The sequence below is a fragment of the Callithrix jacchus genome, chromosome 9, assembly GCF_049354715.1.
Source record: "Callithrix jacchus isolate 240 chromosome 9, calJac240_pri, whole genome shotgun sequence".
In the NCBI taxonomy this organism is placed as follows: Eukaryota; Metazoa; Chordata; class Mammalia; order Primates; family Cebidae; genus Callithrix; species Callithrix jacchus.
The window spans coordinates 16,232,167-16,253,361 of record NC_133510.1 but is presented as its reverse complement, the minus strand read 5'-3'; the positions used below and the strand labels follow the sequence as shown (position 1 = coordinate 16,253,361).

Below are 21,195 nucleotides of genomic sequence, written 5' to 3'. Positions count from 1 at the left end.
CTGCACCCCAGCCTGAGCAATAGAATGACACCCGAACTCTTAAAAAAAAAAAAAAACAGTGTACATTTCTTGTTATTTGAAAGGGAAGGGAAGGTTTTCAGTAAAAACAGGAAAACTTGCTAGACAAGTTCTAAAAAGAGCTGTAACACTAGTAACTTTTTTTTTTGAGACAGAGTCTCACTCTGTCACCTAGGCTGGAGTACAGTGGCGTGTTCTCAGCTCACTGCAACCTCCGCTTCCCTGCTTCAAGAGATTCTCTTGCCTCAGCCTCCTGAGTAGCTGGGATTACAGGTATGTGCCACCAAGCCCAGCTCATTATGTATTTTTAGTAGAGACAAGGTTTCACCATGTTGGCCAGGCTGGTCTCGAACTTCTAACTCAGGTGATCTGCCCGCCTCAGTCTCCCAAAGTGCTGGGATTACAGGTATGAGCCACTATGCTCAGCCAACACTAATAACTTTCCCGTTACAATGCATATTTTACCACAATAAAAAAAATTCAGTGTTCTCTACAGTGTTCTCTTCAGCAGTTTTATTCCCCCCAGCATTTTCTTAATCTCTTTCTAGTTAGCTAAATCTAATTAGGAATGTTTGAAATACTAATACTTTGGATTTATGGAGCATCTTTTATAGGAAATTTAAAATTGCTGAATGAAAAACTGTTTTTTCATTTTATGCTTACATTTATTTGAGTTAGAGGAGGAGATATTGCTAGTCTTTTTGTTTTCTTTTCTTTTCTTTTTTTTTTTTTTTGAGACAGAGTCTCACTCTTGCTGTCCAGGCTGGAGGGCAATGGTGCCATCTTGGCTCACTGCAACCTCTGCCTCCCAGGTTCAAGCGATTCTCCTGCCTCAGCCTCCTGAGTAGCTGGGATTACAGGCGCCCGTCACCACTCCCAGCTAATTTTTTTTGTATTTTTAGTAGAGAACCATGTTGGCCAGGATGGTCTTGAAGTCCTGAACTCACATGATCTGCCCACTTCAGCCTCCCAAAGTGCTGGGATTACAGGTGTGAGCCACTGTGCTTGGACCTACTTTTTGTTTTCTATTGTTTCTTGTTTGCTCATGGAGTATATAATCTGGAGGGGAATGCAGATGTCAAATGTGTGTTATAAAAGAATGATGAGCCTCAGATCTATATGTGGGAGTACAGGCTCAGGAAAAGTCATTTCCCCAAGAGACAGAGGCAGAGCAGGACCTAAACTAAATTCCCTTGTCTCTGATCTGGTATCTGCAGGGTGAAGTTATCCTTCATGTAATAGTTGAAATGGTCCTCAAATCATGGATTTACAAATGGAATTAACAATGGTGTGACTTTGTTGGCCAAGTGCAGTGGCTCACACCTGTAATCCCAACACTTTGGGAGGCCAAGCAAGGCAGATCATGAGGTCAAGAGATCAAGACCATCCTGGTCAACATGGTGAAACCTATCTCTACTAAAAATAAAAAAAAATAAAAAAAAAAACATTAGCTGGGCATGATGGCGCACGCCTGTAGTCCCAGCTACTTCGCAGGCTGAGGCAGGAGAATCGCTTGAACCTGGGAGGCAGAGGTTGCTGTGAACAGAGATCGGGCCACTGTACTCCAGCCTCACGACAGTAAAACTCCATCTCAAAAAAAAAACATTAGTGTGGGTTTTTTCTCTGAACCACTTCTTGTGCACTTCAACCATCTCAGAAAGGAAAAATGATTTATTTTTACATGGTACATAAATGGATTGGTATTAGCTTTACTGAAGAACACAAGGATAAGACAAAGGTCAATTTAAAAAAACCAATCTCAAGTGAAAACATAGGCCCACACAAAAGTTTATAAATGAATGTTCAGGCCGGGCGTGGTGGCTCACACCTGTAATCCCAACACTTTGTGAGGCCGAGGTGGGTGGATCACTTGAGGTCAGGAGTTCGAAACCAGCCTGTCCAATGTGGTGAAACCCCATCTCTACTTAAAATACAAAATTAGCCGGGCATGGTGTTGCATGCCTGTAATCCAAGCTACTCGGGAGGCTGAGGCAGGAGAATCGCTTGAACCTGGGAGGCAGAGGTTGTAGTGAGCCAAGATCGTGCCACTGCACTCCAGCCTGGGCAACAAGAGCAAAACTCCATCTCAAAAAAAAAAAAAAAAAATGAGTGTTCATAGCAACATTATTCCTAACAGTTGGGAGAGTGGGAACAATCAAATGTCCATCAGCTGATCAACAAAATGTGGTTTATCCATACAATGAAGTGTTATCCAACAATAAAAAGGAATGAAGTACTGACACTGGTTATAACATGAAGGAATCTTGAAAACATACTAAGTAAAATCCCAGACACACAAAAAAACAAGTATTGTATAATTCTATTACTATGAAACTTCCAGAACAGACAAATCTACAGAGACAGAAAGTAGGCTGGTGGCTGCCTGGTGGCTGCTGAGGAGATTGAAGGGAAATGGGAAGTGACTGTTAATGGCTATGAGGTTTCTTTTGGGGGTGATGAAAATTTTGTAAAATTGATTGTGAATATAGTTGTGGAACTCTGTACTAAAAACCAATTTATTGTTCACTTTATTTATATATTTATTTTGACGGAGAATCTTGCTCTTGTAGCCCAGGCTGGAGTGCACTGCTGCGATCTCTGCTCACCTGCAACCTCCGCCCCTGGGGTTCAAGCAATCCTGCTGCCTCAGCTTCCTGAATAGCTGGGATTACAAGCACCCACCACCACACCCAGCTAATTTTTTTCGTATTTTTAGCGGAGACAGGGTTTAAGCATGTTGGCCAGGCTGGTCTCAAACTCCCGACCTCAAGTGATCCGCCCACCTCTGCCTCCCAAAGTGCTAGGATTATAGGAGGGAGCACCCAGACTGTATTGTTCACTTTAAATGGATGAGTTTTATGGTCTGTAATTTATGTCTCAAAAGAACTGTTACTTTAAAAAATTATTTGGTTTGTGAAGGATATTTTTCCTTCTGCTCTCTAAAATGTTAACTACTTATTATTATTATCATTTGAGATAGGGTTTCACTCTGTTGCCCAGGTTGGAATGCAGTGGCCGAATCACAGCTGCTCACTGTAGCCTCAACTTTCCGGGCTCAAGCAATCCTCACATCTCAGCCTCCTGAGTAGCTGGGACTACACCATGTCCAGCTAATTTTTTGTAGAGACAGGGTTTCACCAAGTTGCCCAGACTGATCTCAAACTCCTGAGTTCACGTGATCTACCCACCTCGGCTTCCCACAGTGCTGGGATTACAGACATGAGCCACCACACCTGGCACCCCCACTTTTATTTGGTAGCAAAAAGGCAGAAAACTCTTGAGATATCACTATCATATGGATATCTACATCTATTACTATGTTTGCAAAATGCCATTTTCAAGTCATCAAAAGAACCAGAGGAACGGCCGGGCGCAGTGGCTCATGCCTGTAATCCTAGCACTTTGGGAGGCCAAGGCGGGTGGATCACCCGAGTTCAAGACCAGCCTGGCCAACATGGTGAAAACCTGCCTCTAATAAAAACACAAAAATTAGCCAGGGGTGGTGGCGTGTGCTTGTAATCCCAGCTACTCTCGAGGCTGAGGCAGGAGAACTACTTGAACCTGGGAGGCAGAGGTTGCAATGAGCCGAGTTTGCGCCACTGTACCCCAGCCCAGGTGACAGTGTGGAGCTCCATCTCAAAAAACAAAAAGTCCCTCACAGGTTATTGTTATTTTTTTTAATTAATTTTTTTTTTTAAGAAGGGTCTTACTCTACACACAGGCTAGAGTGCAGCAGCACAATCTTGGCTCACTGCAGCCTCAAACTCCCAGGCTCAAGGAGTCCTCCCACCTCAGCCTCCCAAAGTGCTGGCGTTATAGGCATGAGCCACTCTGCCCAACCCAAATTTTTTTTAGTTTTTAGAGACATGGTTTCATTCTGTCACCCAGGCTGGAGTGATGTGGCACGATCATCATAGCTCACTGCATCCTTAATAACCTGGGCTCGAGCAATCCTCCCGCCACAACCTCTCAAGTAGCTGGGACTACCAGCATGTACTGCCGTCCCCAGCTAATTACAAAATTTCATTTTGGTAGACTGGGTCTTGCTATGTTGCCCTGGCTGGCCAACATCTAACTTCAAGTGAGCCTCTCAACTTGGCCTCTTAAAGTGCTGGGATTACAGGTGTGAGCCACTGTGCCCAGCGTTCTATTACTCCTTAAAGTCCCAACTTCTTATGTGATCTATCAGGTCCCATATAATTAGAGCCCACTTCCCTCTCCTGGCTCACCTCTCTACATCCCCCTTCCTTCCCTATGACCACATATCCTGAGCTGCTGCCATTCTGAACTGGCCAGCACTTCTTCCCGTATCAGGCAGTAGCTCAGATGTCACTTCCTCTAGAAAGGTTCCCAACCCTCCAAGTGAGGTTTTCAGGCCCTCTCAGGACCTTGATTTTCTAGCTCGAGCCTATTTAAGTGCATGAAGCTTCATAAGGGCAGGAACCATGTTTATTCTTATATCCTAAGTACCTAGAATAATGCCTGAGATATGGTATGTACTCAAAATATATTTTCTTTCTTTACTTTTTTTTGTTGAGACAGGATCTGTCACCCAGGCTGGAGTGCAGTGGTGCCATCTCAAGCTTAGTGCAACCTCCGTTTCCCAGGCTTAATCGATCCTTCTGCCTCAGCCCCTCAAGTAGCTGCAACTACAGGTGTGCACCACTGCACCTGGCCAATTTCTTTTCTTCCTGCATTTTTTGTAGAGATGTTTCTCCATGTTTCCCAGGCTGGTCTTGAGCCCCTGGACTCAAGTGATCTGCCTGCCTCAGCCTCCCAAAGTGTTAGGATTACAGGAATGAGCCATCATGCCTGGCCTCAAAACATACTTTTTTTTTTTTTTTTTTTGGAGAAGTTTCACTCTTGTTGCCCAGGCTGGAGTGCAATGGTGCAATCTTGGCTCACTGCCACCTCCACCTCCTGGGTTCAAGTGATTCTCCCGCCTCAGCCTCCCAAGTAGCTGGGATTACAGGTACCCACCACCACAACTGACTAATCTTTTTCTATTTTTAGGAGAGAGGGTTTCATCATGTTGGCCAGGTTGGTCTTGAACTCCTGACCTTCAGGTGATCCACCCACCTCAGCCTCTCAAAGTGTTGGATTACAGGCATGAGACACTACACCCAGGCAAAACATAATTTCTAAATAAGTGAATATATGAAGTTGTTTAAACGTTCATCTATTCTACCATTCCATGCTAGGTTCTCCTGATTTATATATCCCAGGACCTAGCAATGTTTGCCTAATGCAAAGTAGGTACCCAATGGATATTTATTCATTATTAAGCTTCAGTTTTCTCTTCTGAAAAGGGGATGCTTGACCCCTTCTCATTATAAAATTATTTTTTTAAAAAGGAAAGCAGACTACAAGGGATCTTTGAAATGTATGGGAATATTTATGGAAATGAGAGCTCCAACTAGCAGAAAGGCTGTCAATCATCACAAACTATGAAGTGGAGGCAGAGTAGAGGGGGTTGAGTGACAACTCTGTCAGAAAAGGGTGGGAACTAAAAATAGTTAAAAGGAGAGAAACAGTCATCTATGGTAGCTAACATTTTATATTTAGTTACCTTATTTTTCTCAGGCAATAGTATAAATACTACCATTGCTGAAAATGACCAATATTCAGATGTAAAAGATGCTTAATACTGTCACCTATGTGTGGCCCTAAACCATGAGTAATTTTGAGTCATGTAGATTGTTAACTATAATGAAAGAAAAGAAAAAGATTACAAATGAGTAAGAAGAAAAATTGCCTTAAAATCATTACTAGTCCTCACCATGCTTTTGGAGATTCTCCTTAAGTCCTGGCTTGGAAACACTAGCCACGGTGTTTTCAGTATCTTCTTCCAGAACAGGGGAGCTTACTGATGGAGCATGAACTCCATCTGGTTTCTGGACAGCAGCTGGACCATCAATACCTAGGGCCAAAATGAAATAAATTTTTAAAAAGGAGCAAAGTATTATTCACTATTTAGTTGGGTAGGTTTGGCATATGTGATCAGAATTAAAAACTACTAAATCATATTATGTCCCCTCCTTTCTTAACATCCATAAGAACTTTTCTTAAGACAGTAGGTCAGAACTGGTCTTCTTTTTTTCTGAGACAGGAACTTACTCTGTCACCCAGGCTGGAGAGCAGTGGTGTAATCACAGCTCACTGAAGCCTCGACTTCCTGGGCTCAAGCAATCCTCCCACTTCAGCCCCCTGAGTAGCTGGGACTACAGGTGTGTGCTACTACACCTGGCTAATTTTTAAATTCTCTGTAGAAATGGATTCTTGTTATGTTGCCCAGCTTAGTGTCAAACACCTGGCCTCAAGTGATCTGCCTGCTTCAGCCTCCCAAAGTGCTGGGATCACAGGCCTAAGCCACCATGCCCAGCCTGGTGTCCATTCCATTAACATGCTCTGTTACTAAGGTAATATGTACCTGAGGCTATACTTCAGAAACTTAAGAATAAGACCAAGAAAACAAAGTGGTACGATTTAAAGGCTCTTATAATCTTACTCTTCCTCTGCCTCCTCACCATCTCAGATGGTCCTCTGAACTATCTTGGAAGAATGAATGCTCTCTACCTATTCCTGGTTTCATGATTCACCTCTGCCATGATTTAACAATCAAAAGCTCCTCAAATAGGTCATTCTAAACTCATTCATCTGGCATCTAGAAAACAACATTTCTGGCTGGGCGCAGTGGCTCATGCCTTTAATCCCAGCACTTTGGGAAGCCAAGGTGGGTGGATCACCTGAGGTCAGGAGTTTGAGACCAGCCTGGCCAATATGGTGAAACCCAATCTCTACTAAAAATATTAAAAAAATAGCCAGGTGTGGTGACGGGCACCTGTAATCCCAGCTACTCAGGGGGCTGAAGTGGGAGGTTGAGGCAGGAGAATCACTTGAATCTGGGAGAAGGAGGCTGCAGTGGGCCAAGATCGTGCCATTGTATTCCACCAGGAGAAAAAAGCAAAACTCCGTCTCAGAAAAAAGAAAACAGTTCTAAAATGGACACAAACGTTAAGGCATCTTCCATTGATTACATCATTTATTTTATTCTCTTCAAAGACCCCAAATGTGATTATAAAAATTTAAGAAGGTACCCAGTAACGGTACTAATATTATCCCTTTGGTCTATCTGAGAATTCTCCTACCTTCTAGGTTTGTGAAAATTGTACCCCAGCAGGAAGTGATGCTGCCTAAATACACACCATGTAAGATGACATTGCTGTGGGGAATATGACAGTTCACCAAAGGAGTCTGCTCCTCATTAGTCCTTGGCTTCGCCCGACGTAGCCTGGCTTCCGGATTGGGCTGCACCATAAACGGCTCAAGGCGCTTTTTCCTTTGCCTCTTCTCAAGTAGTAGCCTCTGGGAAAAAAGTGATATAACAGAGAGCCAGGAAAGTTTTGACAAGACCTAGCCACTTCCAACATTTACAGTTTGTTTTTCACTGATCCTCATAAAACATCTTGTAAATTATTTTTTCCTTACTTAAGAAATGGGAAAACTGAGGCACAGAGAAGAGTAATGATTCAATTATTTCATTAAACAAATACTTTTGAACACCTAACACCTATAAAGATCTATTTAAAATAGTACAATGCATTTTTTTCTTTTTCTGGTTTTTTTTTTTTTTTTTTTTTTTTTTGGAAGACTCTCACTCTGTTGCCCAGGCTGGAGTTCAATGGCACCATCAGAGCTCACTGCAGCCTTGACCTCCAAGGCGTACCCGATCCTTCCACCTCAGCCTCCTGAATATGAACAGCTGGGACTACAGGTGCATGCTACCATGCCCAGCTAACTTTAGTATTTTTTGTGGAGGCCAGTTTCCCCATATTGCCCAGGCTGGTCTCAAACTCCTGAGGCTCAAGCAGTCTGACTGCCTTGGCCTCCCAAAGTATTGGAATTACAGGCATGAGCCACCACACCTACCCCACACAATGCATTTCTAACCAAGCTGAGGCCGTGATCCTAGTCTACTGAAGATGTATGTTAATCATCATAGCGTTATCCAAGCTCAAAACATATAAACACACATACATGGGGAAAGACAGAGGAACACAGCAAGGGTGATTTCTTGAGGTGGTAGACTAAGGCATGATCATTTTCTCTTTTCTAGTTTTTTTTTTTTTTCCAAAGTTTTCTTTTATAACTGGAAGAAAAAAATATTCTCTAAAACTCAAATTATTTCCATGTTTTAAGCAGTCAAAGAGCAGTAAATTTGGCATTCTTGTTTATCTTGCATAATTAGAAATCAAATTTGGGTCAAAGGTGAAGAGAAAAAATGGCAGTTGGAACATATCAAATAGAAAGCAGTCAACTCTATAAATAAAAGCAAGATAAAGGCTATGGTAGCAAGAAAAGTCAGGAAAAAAGCATGAGAGACCAGGAGAGAAAAAAAAAGAATGAAATGGAAAGGAAGGTACTAACACATAGTACAAGTACAAGGGTTTATAGGCATTAGCCACTGTGCCCAGCCTGTCCTTGTTTTTATATACATTTTATTTCATTACAATCCATGTGGTGGGTATGATACTCCATAGAGTCCCAGAGAATTCAGTGAGTTGTCCAAGTCACATAGTGTAAGTGGTAGAGCTGGTAAGAAACTTGGATTTTTTTGTATTTTTAGTAGAGATGAAGTTCACATGTAAGGAAAATATTTTCTATAGAAAAGGAGTTTTCTGCTTGTGGTCTAGAAAAGAGAGGCTGAAGAGCTAGAATTTGATAGGGTTTATCTGATTTGTCCAAGAAAGAAAAATATCTTTTTTTTTTTTTTTTTTTTTTTTTTTGAGACGGAGTCTCACTCTATTGCTCAGGCTGGAGTGCAGTGGCCTGATCTCAGCTCAGTGCAATCTCTGCCTGCTGAGTTCAAGCAATTTTCCTGCCTCAGCCTCCCAAGTGGCTGTTATTACAGGCACATGCCACCTTGCCAAGCTAATTTTTATATTTTTAGTAGAGATGGGGTTTCACCATATTGGCCAGGCTGGTCTCCAACTCCTGACCTCATTCCCTCTGATTCCTTGCTCACCAGTCAGCCCTCTAATTTGCAGCTTAACTTCTTCGTATTCCCAGGAAAAGAGTAGAGATGAATACACATTGAAAGAGTACAGCTCCCCTTGTAAATTAATAACTTGGGATTCTGGTTTTATAACTTACTGGTGTGAGTTTAGTGTGAATTTGTGCCAAAGGACCTGGTTATATTTAGGTTCAATGACAAACTGAACTCTCAGACTTGTAAAGGGCAGACTAGACCCCTAACCACAGTGATCCCGCCAAGGTATCTGGGGAAGTCTCTATCTACTTCAAGACCAATCAAACTCATTTAGATCAATGACTTGAGAAAAAAACAACTGTAGACTCAAACTGTAATTAGGGCCACAGCTACTATACCTCAGTATTGAATAGACTATAACTACTGTCCAAGTTTACAAGTAAGAAAAATGTCATTAAATATATACATGCAAGCTGCCATCTTGGAGAAAACTGTCATGCAGTTTGGGTAAGGGAGGAGAGAACTGCTACTTGTGTTTGAATTTTAACAATGTCAATTCTTACTTCATTTATATTTTACTTCCCTGAAAGCTAAGAGTGCTTTAAACAAGGCTACATAAAGGAAGGACTTATAACCAAGAAAGGGTAAGTCAGGGAGATAGGAAGAAAGCCAAAGTTGATGGTTAGATGCCCTAAAAGCAATTAAAATACACTGCCTTCATGATTTTAAGTGTCATGTAACTAAAATTTAATCACCTTTAAACTTCCTAATTATCTTGGAAATTGAAAATAAAAGAATCTGTCTTCCCAAGAATTTAGTGGTATGTCTTACAATTATTGCCTGGAGGCAAAATACTGAATGGTGATGTCAAAATAAACAATAAGAAAATAAAGGAGATTAGATAGGAGGAAATTTCCATGAAATAAATTTATCCAATAAAATAATAAAGGTCTGGCCTGCGCAATGGCGCATACCTGTAATCCCAGCACTTTGGGAAGCCGAGGCAGGTGGATCGCTTGAGCTCAGGAGTTCATGACCAGCCTGGCCAACAAGGCAGAAACCCTGTCTCTATTAAAAATGCAAAAAATTAGCTGGGCATGGTGGCATGTGCCTGTAGTCCCAGCTATTCAGGAGGCTAAGGCAGAAGAATCGGCTGAACCCGGGAGGTGGAGGTTGCAGTGAGCCTGAGCTGAGATCGCGCCACTGCACTCCAACCTAGCGACAGAGCGAGACTCTGTCCCAAAAAATAAAAAAAATAAATAAATAACTAATCTCCCTGCCCACAAAGGGAGATCATAGGAAGACTAAAAATTTTCAACTAGACTTTTTAAAATATCATTAAGTCCAGTGATGACCTCTCTTAGAGGGTACACACAAACAGATGAGCAACTGGGCTCAAAGGGACTATGTTATACTTTAATCCATTTTCATCAGATGAAATAAACTTTCTCCACCTAATGTGTGTCCATGCCAGGAATATCATAGCAAGAATCAGAAAATCCATTCTGGGCTGGGCATGGTGGCTCAAGCCTGTAATCTCAGCACTTTGGGAGGCTGAGGTGGGCAGATCACTTGAGGCCAGGAGTTCAAGACCAGCCTGGCAAACATGGTGAAATCCCGTCTCTACTAAAAATACAAAAGATTAGCCATGCATGGTGGCATGTGCCTATAGTCCCAGCTACTCCAGAGGCTGAGGCATAAGAATCGCTTGAACCCAGGAGACAGAGGTTGCAGTGAGCCAAGATCATGCCACTGCACTTCAGCCTGGGCAATAGACCAAGACTCTATCTCAAATAAATAAATAAATAAAGACAATCCATTCTGCAGCCAGCTAAGGTGCCCACATACCGTGAAAATAAGAGTATCTTGTCAGGTATGTTGGTTCACACCTGTAATCCTAGCACTTTGGGAGGCCAAGGTGGGTGGATCACTTGAGGCCAGGTGTTCAAGACCAGCCTGGCCAACATAGTGAAACTCCGTCTCTACTAAAAATACAAAAATTAGCCAGGGATGGTGGTGGGTGCCTGTAATCCCAGCGGCTCTGGAGGCTGAGACACAAGAATCGTTTGAACCTGGGAGGCGGAGGTTGCAGTGAGCCAAGATTGTGCCACTGCACTCCAGCCTGGGCGACAGAGCAAGACTCTGTCTCAAAAAAAAAAAAAAAAAGAGTATCCTAGTGAAACCAGTAAAAATAAAAGCACCATTATGTTCAATACAAAAGTATTTCAATAAATGGTGTTGGGATAGCTGGATATCCACATGCTAAAGAATGACGCTGAATCTGTTTCACACTATACACAGCAATTAATTCAAATATACAGTTAGAAGGAATATGTTCAAGTGTTCAATAGCACAAGAAGGTGACTATAGTTAAAACTCATTGATTGACTGATTGATTGGAGATGGAGTCTCACTATGTTGGCCAGGCTGGAGTGCAGTGGGGTGATCTCAACTAACTGTAACCTCTGCCTTCCGGGTTCAAGTGATTCTTCTGCCTCAGCCTCCCAAGTAGCTGGGACTACAGGCTCATGCCACCATGCCTGGCTAATTTTTGTATTTTTAGTAGAGATGAGGTTTTACCATATTGGCCAGGCTCCTGACCTCATGATCCACCCACCTTGGCCTCCCAAAGTGCTGGAATTACAGGCATGAGCTACCACACCCTGCCAAGAATCATTTATTGTATATTTCAAAATAGCTAGAAGATTGGAAATGTTCCCAACACAAAGAAACAATAAATGAGGTGATGGATATCTTAAATAACCTGATCATTACAATAATTTGATCATTACACATTGTGTGCGTGTATCAAATGTCAAATGTACCCCATAAATATGTACAATTATCTATCAGTTTTAAAAATAGGCCACAGAAAGTATAAAAGCAAAAACTATAAAGCTTGGCCAGGAATGATGGCTCATGCTTATTAATCCTAGCACTTTGGGAGGCAGAGGAAGGAGGATCACTCGAGGTCACAAGCTTGAGATCAGGCCGGGAAACACACAAGAGAGCTCATCTCTAAAAATAGGAAGATGAAGAAAAAAAGAAAAATTAGCTAAGTGTGGTGGTGCATGCCTATAGTCTCAGCTACCTGGGAGGTTGAGGTGGGAGGATTGCTTGAGTCCTGGAGGTCAAGGCTTTAGTGAGCGATGACCATAATACTGCACTCCAGCCTGGGTGATAGAGAGCAAGACCCTGTCTCAAAAAAAAAAGGGGGGGCACCACAAACATTAAAAGAAAAATAAAAAGTTTAACATAATTAGTCACTAGGGTAATGCAAATCAAAACTAGGAGATGCCACTTCACACCCACTAAATGGCCCTAAATCACAGACAATAACAAGTGTTGGTAATGTGGAAAAACTGGCCAGACTCAGTAGCTCTTGCCTGTAATCCCAGCACTTTTCGAGGCCAAGGCGGGTGGATCACTTGAAGTCAGGAGTTCGAGACCAGCCTGGTCAACATGGCGAAATCCTGTCTCTACTAAAAATAGAAAAATCAGCTGGGCATGGTGGCGGGCACCTGTAATCCCTGCTTCTTGGGAGGCTGAGGCAGGAGAATCACTTGAACCCAGGAGGCAGAGATTGCAGTGAGCCAAAATTACACCACTGCACTCCAGCCTGGGTGACAGAGTAAGACTCTGTCTCAAAAAAAAAAGACTATGGAAAAACTGTGCTTGCTTTGGCAGCCCATATAGTGAAAACTGGAATGATACAGAGATTAGCATGGCCCCTGCACAAAAACCACACGTGAACTCGTAAAGGTTCCATATTAAAAAAAAAAAAAAAAAAAAAGAAAGCGAAAAAACTGAAAGTTTCATACACTGCTGGTAGGAATGTAAAATGGTTCAGCCTTTTGAAAGAGTCTTGACGGTTCCTTACAATGCTAAACAGAGTTACAATATGACCCAGCAATTCTACTCCTAGGTATATACCCAAAAGAAATGAAAACGGGTCCACACAAAAACTTATTTGCAGATATCCAGAACAGCCTTATTTATAATATGCAAAAAGTGGAGGCAACCCAAAAGTCCATCAACTGATGAATGGATAAACAAAATGTGGTATATCCATATAATGAAATGTTATTTAGCAATAAAAAGGAATGAAGTACTGGCACATTTACAACATGGGTGAACTTTATGCTAAGCCAAAGTGGCCAGACACAAAAGACCACATACTGTATGATTCCATTTCTAAGATCTAAAAATCATTTGCATGCTTTACATAGGTGTATATTTACAGTATGTGAATTATATCTTAATAAAGCTGTTTAAAATCTATGTAGAAGAAAAACAGCCACATGTCAATTATCTGGAGATGTAGAAATTTTAAACATTAAATTCTAAGATTATAATACGAGGAAAGCATGACAGATATGAAACCTAATCAATAATATTGTAAGCTGAATGATGAAAGATGAGTTAAGGGAAGGGAAAGAGCAAGATCTACCTTGTGTCTCTAGTCTAAAGCAGGCAGACTGTCCTGACCACATGCAAATCTCCTTCCTTGGGTGGGTACATCCCTTCAGAACAGGTGAATTAGTCATACCATCATATTTTAATGTGTCAGTATAAAGATCACTTTACAAACTCCACCTGATTTTATTTCAAACATACCAAGCCATGTTCTGACTGACTGCAAACTTGTTTCTACTGGGAATGTAATGACCAGCTAATTCTAACGTACAGTTCACTAGAAAGTCATTCTCAGATTCAGATTTATCATTTATGAGACTGGCTCATATGAAGCAAACTTCAGGAGACTGATTAATTTCAGTTGTTTTTAGCTGTTTCTTATCCTACAAAGCTCGAGAGCAGTGACATTCAACCAAAGAGACACTGCCATAGCAAAATTCCTGAGTCTAATCTAATGTACATCTGGGCAGGGATTCCCCAGCCTCTCCCACCTCCATTGAGGTAACTGCTACGGTGTGCCGTCACCAACGGGTATGCACTGTGTTCCTTGGGCAGGTTAGGTTGGCCTACTCTGGACTGTGAGATTCCCACCAAGATACTGCCCACCTGGGATGCCTGGGCTGAGCTGTGGCCTGGCCTTCCTCAATATGCCTCCATCTTGGCTCTAACTTAGTAGACACTCCTTTTTTTTTTGAGACGGAGTTTCGCTGTTGTTACCCAGACTGGAGTGCAATGGTGCGATCTCGGCTCACTGCAACCTCCACCTCCTGGGTTCAAGCAATTCTCCTGCCTCAGCCTCCCGAGTAGCTGGGACTACAGGCACACGCCACCATGCCCAGCTAATTTTTGTATTTTTAGTAGAGACAGGGTTTCACCATGTTGACCAGGATGGTCTCGATCTCCTGACCTCGTGATCCACCCGCCTTGGCCTCCCAAAGTGCTGGATTACAGGTGTGAGCCACCATGCCCAGCAGTAGACACTCTTAAGATCCTTTCTAACATTCTATTATTTTATTCAGTCTCACCTCACTCTACAGATGAAATGACTGAGGCCAACTGACTTTAAAGACTTTATCTAAAATCGCACAGCTGAATAACGACAGAGCCAGAACTGGAACCAAACACTTCTGACTCCCAGGACAATGTTTTATTCATTATGTGGTGCTGCCTTTGTTGTTATACACAATTTGAATGCTCGGCTTGCATTTGTGGAAATTCCCTTACCTCCAGCTGAGTAACTTCCTTCTTAAAAACCTGTTGGCCTTTCATGGCCCCAATGATATTCTCATACATTTTTTTTTAAGAGATGGAGGGTGGTGTCTTGCTGTGTTGCCCAGACTGAACTAAAACACTTGAGCTCAGGGATCCTTCTGCGCCTCAGCCTCCTGGGCAGCTGGGAGTACAGGTGAACACTAATATGTCAGCTTCTTGTACATTATTTAACACCAAAATTTATATGTCTGGTCCAAAGAGATTTTTTTTTAATTTTAGAAAAGTCCTTTGAAACTCCTAGCCATGTGAAAAACAATTCCCATAAAATTTTATGTCTCTAAATTCACTGACTATCTCTGGAAGATACATTAAAAGTCAGTGGTGGTCACTGATAAATAACTGAGCCAAGTAGAGAGAGATGTTTTCAGCAAACATCACTTTTATATTGTTTGAATTCTTATGTTTTTATTACCTGAGTAAAAACATAATTTAAAAAAATTGTGCTATAGAAAGGCTTATAAAAGTAACATTCATACCACGTGTAGTATTTTCAATGAAAAGAATACAAATTACAAAATATTAGGACCACCTTAAAAAAAACAGAAAATATATCTATATACAAAATTTAAAGACTAATGTCTTAGAACATGCTTGATAGATGAACCATAGATTTGACTTAATGTTAGCAAAGTAGGTACAATTGTGCCTTATGATACTAAGATGCCTAAGAATAAAAATGAATACAAATAAATCAAAAATCTACATTTTTGTACCCACTTCTCCCTAAATTCAATTTGCTCTACAATAGAATGAAGAAAATAAAGGGCTCATCACAATTACTGTGATCTCTGCGGGAAGGGATAAGTGTGTACGTTCGTGTGTGTGTAACAGAATTTTCCCCATGATCATGGTAAATTCGTCTCTTAGTTTTCAATAATACCACCTTTAAAATAATTTATTGGGCTAGAAGTCCCATTATTAGTTCCACCAACCACATAAAGAGAAGACAAAACTTTCGAGACTTTTAATCACCTACTGAATTCACGCATCTTGACTGTTAGCAATCCTAGCTATAGAATTTGCTGAATTAGAATAGATTCATATAAAAAAATAAATATAAATGCAACAAATGCTGCGTATACATTCTAACCTGGCTAAACATGATGATCGCAGCATGTAATGCCACAAAACCGTTCATTTATTCCTTCCTTTGTTCAAATACTTAATGAAGAATTACTACATGTCCAGCACTATGCTGAGAACTTCTCATATAATGGTTATCCAAAATATGCTTGGCTCCTGTTCTCACAAAGCTTAGTCTAATGGAGAAAACAAACTAAATGTGCCAGCAACTCTGTGGAGAAAATTATTCTCCATGCGATTAAGATTTTAAAACAGCACAGCATCAAGTTTCAGATCTGCATTTTAGCATAAGAACAGCATCTTGTAGTTAAGCAAAATTACATGGTAGAGAGGTACTTAAGGTAGGAGAACCAAATGACTACATAGAAATACAATGCTGTCAGTCAAGGTGGCTCATGCCTGCAATCCCAGCACTTCGGGAGGCCGAGGCAGGCAGATCACGAGGTCAAGAGATTGAGACCGTCCTGACCAACATAGTGAAACCCCCATCTCCACTAAAATACAAAAATTAGCTGGGTGTGGTGGCGCATGCCTGTAGTCCCAGCTACTCAGGAGGCTGAGGCAGGAGAATTGCTTGAACCCGGGAGGCGGAGGTTGCAGTGAGCAGAGATTGCGCCACTGTACTCCAGCCTGGCGCCTGGCGGACAGAGTGAGACTCTGTCTCAAAAAAAAAAGAAATACAATGTTAACATTCTTTTAATTTCTCGGAAAGAAACCCAAGGAATTTCTGGTGATTGTAAATCCAAGGCCCATCTTGTTGCTGACATCTTCAAAGCCCTTTGGTTCTGCCATAGCCCAGAGCCTTGGTTCAGTAACCACTAACTCCAGACACCACTTCACAGGTAACCACCTGAACCGTCTCCTTTCCAGTATTCTTTCCATGGTCCTACCAAGGCTTCAGAACATCACGGTTAGTATAGTTGGCCACCTATTTTAAAAGAGGAGACTCTGCTCACCTGATAATCCAGCTTAGCCTGTCGCATCTTCATCATTTCTTCATGGAAGACACTGTTAAAAAAAATAAAGCAAGTATATAAAGAGAAAAATCCTTGTCAATTTCATCTTATGTATGTACTCTTTTTTTTTTTTTGGAGACCTAGTCTCGCTGCTCAGACTAGACTGCAGTGGTGTGATCTCTGCTCAATGCAACCTCTGCCTCCCAGGTTCAAGTGAATCTCCTGCTTCAGCCTCCCAAGTAGTTGGAATTATAGGCACCCAGCACCATGTATTTTTGTATTTGTAGTAGAGACAGGGATTCAACATGTTGGCCAGGCTGGTCTTGAACTCCTGACCTCAGGTGATCTACCCACCTCAGCCTCCCAAAGTTCTGGGATTACAGGCATGAGCCACTATGCTCAGCCTGTATGCACTCTTTTGGGCTATTTGGAACCAATCAATTCTGCCTTATAGAAGGCATCAGCTTCTAGAGGCTGCCCACACTGAATGCACGAGGACTAGCCACCCTTAACACCACATTTATTCCAGAGGACCTGAGGAGACTGAAATATCTCAAGGATAAGAAAAAGGTGAAAATACAGACCCCATACATGAAGGGATTGCTTTTTGTTTTAAACAAGGTGTTAAGCATTATGCTCTGAACACAGTGGTAAGCATTTTACATGGTATTTTGTTTATTCTTTAAAACAGCTCTATGAACTAGTTATCATTAATTTTCACACTTTGAAGATGAAGAAACAGACATGAAGAGCCATGTGTTAAGGTTGAACAGCAGAAACAGACCCAATTCTGGTCTCCTGGCATCTAAATTACATCTGAAAAATCAAATATATTTATTTTTTGTAGTTAGTTCTAAGACTAAGAAAAGTACACCATGTATAGCATCTTACTAGAGCCTTAAGATCTGGGCATTTCATTTAACTCACTCAAGTATGTCATTAATAACATTATTATGCCAGTCACCAAAGAGGACTGTAAGTGTGGATGAAAAGATGGCATTTATTGCCACTGAGAGACAGATCTGCTTGAAGAAAGAAAAAAACAACAAAAATGGAATAAAAGCAGTCTTCAGCTAATAAACCAACCCCTTCTGAACATTTAAAAACCCTCTCTGGGCCGGGCATAGTGGCTTACTCCTATACTCCAAATTCCAGCAATTTGGGAGGCCAAGGTGGGAGGATGATCACAAGGCCAGGAGTTCAACAAGAGCCTGGCCAAGATGGTGAAACCCCGTCTCTACTGAAGATACAAAAAATTAGCTGTGTGTGCTGGTGCACACCTGTAATCCCAGTTATTCAGGAGGCTGAGGCAGGAGCATCGCTTGAACCTGGGAGGCAGAGGTTGCCGTGAGCTGAGATCGTGCCACTGCACTCCAGCCTGGGCAACAGGGAGAGACTCCATCTCAAAAAAAATTCTTTCTGAAGGCTTTTCTATTTTTGAGAATTTCCTAATTTAAGACTTTATTTTGTGACTCATCATTCTTAGAAAGTGTGAAGTATGAAATAAAGCAGAAATGGCTCTCAATTATTTGCATGATAAATGTTAATTGGGAACTTAGTGCAAGAAAAACTGGAACTACAAGGTGCTATTTATACCAAAGCATTTATCTATGGCTTAATGGTGTGCCACTATATTCCTACATTTTAGAAGGTTTATGCATCTTACTAATGCATAGCAACTAGGAATTTGCATGCTGTCTCAAAGACTCTTCTTCATCACTTGTGAGGCAGATATAACAACCCTCAGACACAGACATGGAGGTGCTCTCTGATTTTATGACATGCCCCTCCATTAATTCATTCATGACCTTTATGTTTAAAAAATAAATGGCCACGCGTGGTGGCTCACACTTGTAATCCCAGCACTTGGAGAGACCAAGGTGGGCAGATCACAAGGTCAAGAGATTGAGACCACCCTGGCCAACATGGTGAAACCCCATCTCTACTAAAAATACAAAAAGTAGTTGGGCATGGTGGTGCGTGCCTGTAGTCCCAGCCACACGGGAGGCTGAGGCAGGAGAATCGCTTGAACCTGGGAGGCAGAAGTTGCAGTGAGCCAAGATCGGGCCACTGCACTCCAGCCTGGCGACAGAGTGAGACTGTCTCGAAAACAAACAAAGGCCAGGTGTGGTGGCTCACGCCTGTAATCCCATCACTTTGGGAGGCCGAGGCGGGCGGATCACAAGGTCAAGAGATCGAGACCATCCAGGCCAACATGGTGAAACCCCGTCTCTACTAAAAAATACAAAAAAATTAGCTGGGGGTTGTGGCAAACGCCTGTAGTCCCAGCTACTCGGGAGGCTGAGTCAGGAGAATTGCTTGAATCCAGGAGGCAGAGACTGCAGTGAGCTGAGATTGTGCCATTGTACTCCAGCCTGGCACCTGGCGACAGAACAAGACTCTGTCTCAAAAAACAAACAAATAAACAAACAAAACACTGGGTAGTCAATAAATTATCTCTTTTCTCCCAGCTCCAAAGAAGAACAAATAAACAAAAATGTCAGATATAACAGCCTCTGGCCTTGACTTTGTAGCCCCCATGTTTCACCTAGATATTCCTATGTTTCCTTTAATGTTTTTTTATCTACAGTCACATATTTTTAAATGCCCAATTTAAAAATCTTTCACTAATATAGTACCAAAAGAAAAAAAGATAAAACAAAAATAGAGTGCTAGACTATTACAGGTATTCAGTGTGTATAAATATAAATTTTTTTTATTTTTTTATTTTTGAGACGGAGTTTCGCTCTTGTTACCCAGGCTGGAGTGCAATGGCGCGATCTTGGCTCACCGCAACCTCTGCCTCCTGGGTTCAAGCAATTCTCCTGCCTCAGACTCCCGAGTAGCTGGGATTACAGGTGTGTGCCACCGTGCCCAGCTAATTTTTGTATTTTTAGTAGAGACGAGGTTTCACCTTGTTGACCAGGATGGTCTCGATCTTTTAACCTCGTGATCCACCCACCTTGGCCTCCCAAAGTGCTGGGATTATAGGCGTGAGCCACCACGCCCGGCCTAAATTTTTTTTTTTGAGACAAGAGTCTTGCCCTGCCGCCCAGGTAGAGTATAATGCCGTGAACTCAGCTCACTGCAGCCTCCACCTCCCAGGTTCAAGCCATTCTCATGTCTCAGACTCCCGAGTAGCTAGAACTACAGGTTCGCACCATCATGCCCAGATAATTTTTGTATGTTTTGTAGAGATAGGGTTTTGCCATGTTAGCCAGGCTGGTCTCGAACTCCTTACCTCAAGTGATTTGCCCACCTCAGCCTCCCAAAGTGCTGGGATTACAGGTGTGAGCCACCACACCTGGCCATGTATCAGTATAAATTTTTTTAAGTTCTGTATAAAATGACTAAGACAAATATTTATGAATATTATATAGTAAAAGGAGAACTTGGGAAAAAAAGTACATTGTTATAGACTAGTATTTTTTTTTTATTTAAAAAAAAATTTTGGCCAGGTGTGATGGCTCACACCTCTAATCCCAGTACTTTGGGAGGCCGAGGCAGGTGGATTGCCTGAGCTCAGGAGTTCAAGACCAGCCTGGCCAACAGGGTAAAACCCCGTCTCTACTAAAAACACAAAAATCTAGCTGGATGTGGTGGTGTGTGCCTGTAATCCCAGCGACTCGAGAGGCTGAGGCAGGAGAATCGTGTAAACCCAGGAGCAGAGGTTGCAGTGAGCCGAGATCATGCCACTTGCACTCCAGACCTTGCCTCAAAAAAAGAAAAAAAAATTTTTTTTTTTTCATCATGAACTAGTATTTTCAAACAGCTGCTGCTATGAATGTGTACTCTGTTCTCAACACTAAGCCAAAGGTGTGATGACTTCTGGCTTGGGGGCAAACAAATCATTCCCCACGCACCCATGCTAAAACCTCTTCAAATATGCTAAGTTCTGACATACAACTAAATTTTTCAAACCTTTCTGTTAAGGCCTCAACTAGTGGAAAAAAACAGGTGTCTCTTGGACAGTACAGCTAAACAGTACTTGATTCCTTTCATCAAGCCTGGGCATGCCGAGCAGACAATCTGAACAAATAGGGTATCATCAAAGCATTCTGACCTGAACAGAAGAGACAATAAATACATGTCACATAACTGTAACATTTACATGTCTCCTGCACAGCAAAAGTCACATTTTCCCCGAGTTCTAAGTTTAAATAAATTATAACTTAGAAAGCTATACTTTTAGTTAAATTATAACCTATAAGTATATTTTATAAGGCTGGCAGTGGTGGCTCATGCCTGTAATCCCAGCACTTTGGGAGGCTGAGGTGGGTGGATCAAGAGATTGAGATCATCCTGGCCAAGATGGTGAAACCCTGTCTCTGTTAAAAATATAAAAATTAGTTGGGTGTGGTGGTGCGTGCCTGTAGTCCCAGCTACTCGGGAGGCTGAGGCAGAAGAATCTCTTGAACCCAGGAGGTGGAGACTGCAGTGAGCCGAGATCGCGCCACTGCA

General features: G+C 41.9%; 1 protein-coding gene and 2 non-coding genes across 6 annotated transcripts in view; 1 reads left to right on the top strand and 2 right to left on the bottom strand.

Annotated features, from left to right (window-relative positions):
- The window catches only part of TULP3 (TUB like protein 3), a 64,122-nt gene that overhangs the window by 9,500 nt on the left and 33,427 nt on the right, over positions 1 to 21,195 (bottom strand). For 3 of the 4 annotated variants that reach the window (XM_054238024.2, XM_009003418.5, XM_078338450.1), the window contains exons 2-4: positions 16,735 to 16,786; positions 7,224 to 7,383; positions 5,798 to 5,938 (exon numbers count right to left, since the gene is read on the bottom strand). In XM_054238024.2, the coding sequence (XP_054093999.1) occupies positions 5,798 to 5,938; positions 7,224 to 7,383; positions 16,735 to 16,770 (337 nt within the window). In that variant the 5' untranslated portion in view covers positions 16,771 to 16,786. Of the gene's footprint in view, positions 1 to 5,797; positions 5,939 to 7,223; positions 7,384 to 16,734; positions 16,787 to 20,655; positions 20,798 to 21,195 lie in introns of all 4 variants that reach the window. The other variant, XM_035255464.3, reaches the window with a different exon arrangement.
- On the bottom strand, positions 89 to 151 carry LOC118144665 (U7 small nuclear RNA). The gene has a single exon (XR_004729416.1). It is a non-coding gene; the product is annotated as a U7 small nuclear RNA (small nuclear RNA).
- LOC118144648 (U6 spliceosomal RNA) lies at positions 12,679 to 12,782 on the top strand. The gene has a single exon (XR_004729405.2). It is a non-coding gene; the product is annotated as a U6 spliceosomal RNA (small nuclear RNA).